The following is a 6,695-nucleotide window of genomic DNA, read 5'->3' on the forward strand; positions in this document are numbered from 1 at the left end:
CCCCCCCCCCCCCCATAGGGCTTTTTAGGGCCAATGAAACACAATCAATGACACAACAGGATTCACTGTTCAAAAGATGCATTTAACGCTATCCATCAGATAAATCGGGTTTAGTTTAAACACTAAATCAATTAAGTTATCCAGTGGATAGTGCTATCCACCCTTTGAAAATCTCGGGTCAGGGGCCCGTTTCTCGAGAGTCCCGAAACTTTACGGGCCATTTTCGGGTGTCCCAATTCCCTTTGTATCTCAAGAACGGAGAGGATTCAAGTCGTCAAACTACACAGTTCTATTTCTTTTTGTTACCTTAAAAACATATTAAAAGATCGGCTTTCCAAAACTAGCGGTTGGCAGTTTCACAAATGGCTTTCCGGGCCCGAAAAAATTTCCGTTTCTCGAAAGTCCCGAAATTTAACGGGCGATTTACTTCCACTTCGGTGAATAGTTGTTAATTATCATATGATATAAAGTTAGAATTAGAATTTCCTAAAATGAAATCAAAATTATTGATTTTAAGAAAAATATAAAATTAACAAGGTTTCCAACTTCTCGCGGTCATGTCAGACCTGTCAGAAATTTTAAAATCGACTATTATATGCTGTACGGTCGAAATATCTTTTTCCTTATCTGTATAATAAGGTGTGACTGTCCTGTTCTATCAACAAGAGACGCCGGCTTGGCAGTGATACCACCTAAGCAAAAATAGCCATAGGTCAAACTTTGCCGAGTGCTGGAACATGTAGCAGCAGGATCCCATGAGTAGGAGCTTGCCTCTCCCATACAATGAGCCCTATGATTCAACCTTTGCTCGTATCTTTCTGTGTTTAGAACGCCACGAGTTCTTCGGCTTTGCACACACTGTTCAGAATGGCCAATCAGAATAAAGTTATTGTGGAACAAAGACAAAAATAGCAAAAACAATGTATGCAAATTGTGCAAATTGATGTAAATTGTTGTAAATGTGAGTTTCCTGCTGAAGGATTAGTTCTAAAAATAGAAAGATACGCTCAAAGGTTGACTCAAGGACTGATGATAATGCATCGGGAGGCTCCTAGTCATGGGCTCCTGGTAGCAGATATATCCGGAACAAAAGTAAACTCGAGAGATGAAAAATAATGGGGGCTTGCCTTTTATTGACACCAGGCTCCAGTTGTTCAAAAGGTGGGTAACGCTTTCCACCGGATAAATCACTATCCATTGGGCAGCGCAATTGATTTCGCTATTATATATCCACTGGATAGTGATTCATCTGGCGGACAGCGCTCAACTGGGGCCAGGAATATGAGTTGCCGGTCCCCAGGCCCCTTTGTTTCCCGCATTTGCAAAGACTGCTGCAACCTCGTTCCCAGGGCTTTTTTCCGCCGAGGAGAGGATGGGCGCTCTCCTCGGCGGAGAAAAGCCCTGGGAACGAGGTTGAGACTGCTGGGATCGCCAGGGGAATCGTTCGAGTTTTATAAGAAGTAGTCATCATGGGTGTGCAGTGCATGGATGCGACAATGACCGTCGATATTCAGAGCAACAAATCAAACCAGTAATGTCTCGAAGTTTTACTCAAAGCTTTTAAGCTTTTTTGGATGTAAACGACTTGAAATGACAGCTTGAGAGAAACAGCTTTAAAGAACAAACTTCAAGGTCACCAAGAGCATTAAAATTTCGCCGTTGGATACCGTTGTGATACTTGCGAAAAGCCTATTTTGTATGTGAAAGGTCAAGTTATCCAGACGAGGGCAACAATGTGAAATCGTATGCTTCGGTGCCACTTGTGATCAAGAACATACCTGTAAAGGCTTATTCGGAAAATGTGACAGCCATGAAAACAATCTCGTACCCAGAGCCCGGGCGCTCGCCCACTGACCAAAAAGCCATGAAAATCTTCAACTGAAACTGTCGAAAGGCGACTGTCTTCACGTACAGTTTTTGAAACGAAAATAAAAAATGATCAGAAACTATTCCCTTCGTCAAACCGATCTAATGCTAATGGAAAGCATTACACAACCAAAGTCCCTTAGAGGGACTATGACACAGCTGAAAATAAAATTAAAGATTGTGAAATCATCCTCGACTGAAAGTGGAAAACTTAACTCGGAATTGCGCGAGGACGAAGCACTTTAATCCGATTCCTTCTTCAGATAGCTATCACAGAATTGCTTCGAATCTGGCTTTAAATGTTGCTTTCGTTTTCCTTTCGTGTCGGTGTTTTCTCTAGCCTTCACATTATTGCCCTAGTCTGGATAACCTTTCATATACAAAATGGGCTTCTTCCAAGTATCACAACGGTATCCATTGCTCTTGTTGGCCTTGAAGTTTGTTGTTTGAAGCTGTTTGTCCCAAGCTGCCATTTCTTTGTTGGTTCGATGAAGACAATCTCGTACCCAGAGCCTCAAGACAGTCTGACTATCGACGGTCATTGTCGCATCCATACACTGCACATTGATCGCCACCACCAGGAGCTCAACATCTATGACTACTTCTTAAACTCGAACGATTCTAATCTCCCAATTTTAACTCGAGCAGCGCAATCGACCGCAATCTTGGACAACACTAGTTGGGAAAATGTGACGCTCTAATTTGTCTGCGTGATAAAGTATTAAATTTCTTGCTACTTTCCCCCGCATGCCAGTAAAGGCTTGCACAGTATTTTGCATGAAATTATCAACATTGGTATGGGGGTGGGGGGGGGGGGGGGAGGGGGGAAGGACCATGATTTTGTTTGCCCCCTGGCGGTCCCAGGTGTCTGCAAATATAGGGAGAAAACGAACGGGCCTGGGAACCGGTAACTCATTCATTGCTGGCGAGCCTTTACGAGGCAGCATACTATTTAGCCAAAAAAATCAAAATTTGAATGAAAGATCGGAAGCATGCGCAGTCGATTGTGGTGGGTCATGTCTATTATCCGGGGTATTGATACCCGAAAACGTCGCGTACACGTCGTGGAAGGGAATCTTACAGTCACAGCCTTCGAGTCGAGTACCTCTCCAGTGGGTCGTCATTGATCATCATTCAACCGTATATGTTCAGTCCTTGACAAGGACGACTGTTCGTGGTCTAGCTCGGGAACTGATTTTCTCTCGCTCAACGGTTGAAGACGTTGAAAAACAATTTGACTCGGTGGTTTCGATTCCTCAGAGCCACGCACGACGAGTGAAATTATTATTTTATGCAAATTAGTGGTGAAAACGGGGCGTGTCACGCAATCGCGCGCTCAACTGTGTCATTGACTAATGAATGAAGGGGTAGTTTCTAAAGAAACTGTGGTGCTGCGTCGGTGGGGAAGTAGTATACAAAAATTTGGTTTTATCAACGGAGTTGATAATGTAAATTGGCCACCGTACAGAGATTCTAAAAGCTGACGTTTCGAGCGTTAGCCCTTCGTCAGATTCGCTCTGACGAAGGGCTAACGCTCGAAACGTCAGCTTTTAGAATCTCTGTACGGTGGCCAATTTACATTATCAACTCCGTTGATAAAACCAAATTTTTGTGTCATTGACTGCTCCCAGTCTATTCTCAAGCACGACAATAAATTTAAATTGACATTTGCTCAGCTACGCTCAGCATTTCTCAAAAGGATACTCTTTTGCTGAAAAGGGGCCAGAAATTTGAGACGAGAAGTTTAAATTCAAAGAATGAAGTGACATGCCTGTTTTCAAATTATACTTGCCGCGACACATGCTAAAGATATGCACACCTTTCTTCGCTTTTTAAATACTTCACGCACATTTCCGGTATCCTCTTTCTTCAAAAATTGCAGCTGTTTTAAAAAAAAAATACAAGTCACTGCTCCCAGTTTCCACGCCAGCACTCACTTTCTCACTGAAACTCCTAGTTTCGTTGTATATTAACCTCCGCAATTAATATTCCGGAAGTGGTTTCCTCAAGCAACACGAAAAACGGCGCGCCATACTAAAGTACGTGACTCATCGGTGATGGCGATAACCTCAGGAAAAACCGACACCCTAGGCAGGAAACTACCGGTTTATTTCACACAGTTATTGTGTAACGCGCTGACGTCCTCCTTTAATGGCAGCTAAAGATCAGAGGCAACTCCCTAGAATTCCACGTGGCTATTGAAAAAAAAAACCGCTTGGCGATTTTTATAGTAAATAAACTCACTGGGCGATCATTAAACATATTGAAACAATAATTTGAGTTTCAATAAAAAAAATGTGAAATCCTGTGGTGTCTTGGCGCTTGAGTCGAATGAAATTCTCTCAAAACAGATAATTATTAATTACCTCAATAATCCACTTTTCGGAAATTAAGTAATTTTCATGCCGACTGTATTGTTAAGAAATCCTTATGTCGTTTCCGAAAAAGAACGCACAAAAACCTTTTATTATCCTTGAAATGTATGTTACTTATCTCTGATTGGTTGACCTTAATAATGAATTTGGCTTTGCTGTTAATTAAAGTGGCGCTCTCATTTGTCTAGCCACGGTGGTTCCGAACACAGCGTTCGAGCTGATTTCTGCTCTTTGGCGAAAAATTGTTTGCCATTTTCCCACCGAAATGGCAGTGATCTTGGAAACGTTGCGTTTACGAAGTCTTCTAGGATTTGCTCTTCTCCAAGTTATCATTTTAATCATTTTTTTCGTCGTGGGAGGAAAAATAGGTGAGTGAGTGCGTTCCTGAATAATGTGAAAATTGAGCTCTCGTGAAATAATATGCCAGTGGCATATGTTTGGCATTTTGCGCTTTTCTGTTTTGATAAATGGCATATAGCATAGCGCCAACAACTGCTGTTCAAGAGTGGTCGTCAAGGATGTTGTTTACAGTAGGACTTCAAAACTGAAAAGGCGAACAAATGTCAAACAGAGGAGTTACGACAAAATACCATCACTCACTCGCCTTTGTCCTGAAAATAGACAAGTAATCGATTATAAAGGACTATAAAATGTTTAAGCAACAACACTTCAGAAACAGCGCGGTTTTACGTGATGCTTAATCTTTTACTGTCACTTTTATATGGTGACAGGACATGGTCTTTGTGTTTAATTTAGCTACAACAGATTTTGTGTATTGGAACGTCGGTTGAATGCGAAGCTGTATGTGGATAATATACCTGCAATCAAGCATTTTATTTATGTAGACAGCAAACAAGTTTGTGCATAGAGAGTCTTCAAAAAATTATTTTGCTTGTACGTGATGATCGCAATATATAATTGATTAAACTTGAATGAAGTGATTATTGTTTTGATTTAAATCATATCACGATTCTGTGATTATCATGATTTTAGGCAATGGGAAATTTAGACCTGAAATGTGGATGGGTTCAAGTCTTGCTGTGATTATTTTGGATTTATTCAGTTCCATTTCTTTGCTCCACTTGCTAATCATTTTGCCTCCTTGGCCCCTCCAAATGAAAAAGGTTGGCTGCAGTGTTAAGAAAGCCATCATGGATGGGTTTCGACAAAACACTGACCCCCGGTCAACTGACCCCCTTACTGACTCCCTATAAAATCAATGGGAAAATGAATACTGCTTACTTAAGCCTCAACATCCCTTTTTAAACAGCATTGTTCAACAACATTTAAGTCTAAGCACCCATTTTAAAAAGGTTAGTTTTCGATTATTTTTGTGATGGCCGATTACTTCATGTAAGCTAACCTTTTGAAAATGGGTGCTTATACTTAAATATTGCTGAACAATGCTGTTTAAAAAGGGTTTTTGAGGCTTAAGTAAGCAGTATTCATTTTCCCATTGATTTTATAGGGGGTCAGTAAGGGGGTCAGTTGACCGGGGGTCAGTGTTTTGTCGAAACCCATCATGGATTGACTTGGTCACTCTTGCATGCAATCATGCACTCACGTGCTTGCCCACTTACTCATTCTCTGGTGTAAGGAGTTGTCTCATTTCTAAAATAATAATAATAAAAATCCCTTGCCTCTCACAGTGTTTGTTTTTCAGTGGACAATATTTAAGTGGCTTTTTCAAACTCTTTATATGGGAAAGGATAGGAAAGGAAAGGAACTATATTTAAGTGTCTAGTCGTTCTAGCGCTGGAGCCTCTAATTGGGGACACTGTAAACTGAAATCAACAAATCAAGGCAAATCAAAATAATCTTGATTTTTTATGAGAGGGGAAAACCGGAGTACCCGGAGAAAAACCTCTCGGTGCAGAGTAGAGAACTAACAAACTCAACCCACATATGACGCCGAGTCTAGAAATCGAACCCGGGTCACAATGGTGGCAGGCGAGTGCTCTCACCATTGAGCCATTCAAGCACCCTGTGTCCAGAAATGCCCCTAGTTAGATGCACATGGCTTGCCCACCCGCAACATTAGATATGAGATGATTATAGCGAACTCGGCACTACGCGCCTCGTTGGCTATCTATATCATCTCATATCCAACGCGCGCTCATGGAATAATTGTTAATTAATTGTCCATACATGTAAATCCTCATAGCTATGTGCGAATATTGATATATCGAACATGGCCTATTAAAGTCACAAAGTGTCCTCCAAATGTTGCTCCTCAAGGAAAGATAAACTGCTGCATTTACCCTCAGTGAAAAATAATACTAACCTTCATCCTTACCTTATTGTTGGTGGCAAAGACATAGACTTAAAGGGACACTTCTCGTGGGATGTCAACATTGGGCATGTATCTAATTAGGTGCATAAGTGAACTCTTTGACCAACCCTTCCGAACAGGATAGTTTGAAAAGGACGTTTTTCTACCAGCAAATAGATAGG

The 6,695-nt window shown here is 41.3% G+C and overlaps 1 protein-coding gene across 1 annotated transcript in view; it reads left to right on the forward strand.

The window, feature by feature from the left end:
* The first annotated feature begins 4,394 nt into the window (after positions 1-4,394).
* The window catches only part of LOC138024334 (protein wntless homolog), a 17,149-nt gene continuing 14,848 nt past the window's right edge, over positions 4,395-6,695 (forward strand). Inside the window, exon 1 of the mRNA XM_068871494.1 lies at positions 4,395-4,609. Coding sequence (XP_068727595.1) covers positions 4,507-4,609 — 103 coding nt within the window. The 5' untranslated portion in view covers positions 4,395-4,506. The remainder of the gene's footprint in view (positions 4,610-6,695) is intronic.

Source organism: Montipora capricornis, chromosome 11, assembly GCF_036669925.1.
Source record: "Montipora capricornis isolate CH-2021 chromosome 11, ASM3666992v2, whole genome shotgun sequence".
NCBI classification, from domain to species: domain Eukaryota; kingdom Metazoa; phylum Cnidaria; class Anthozoa; order Scleractinia; family Acroporidae; genus Montipora; species Montipora capricornis.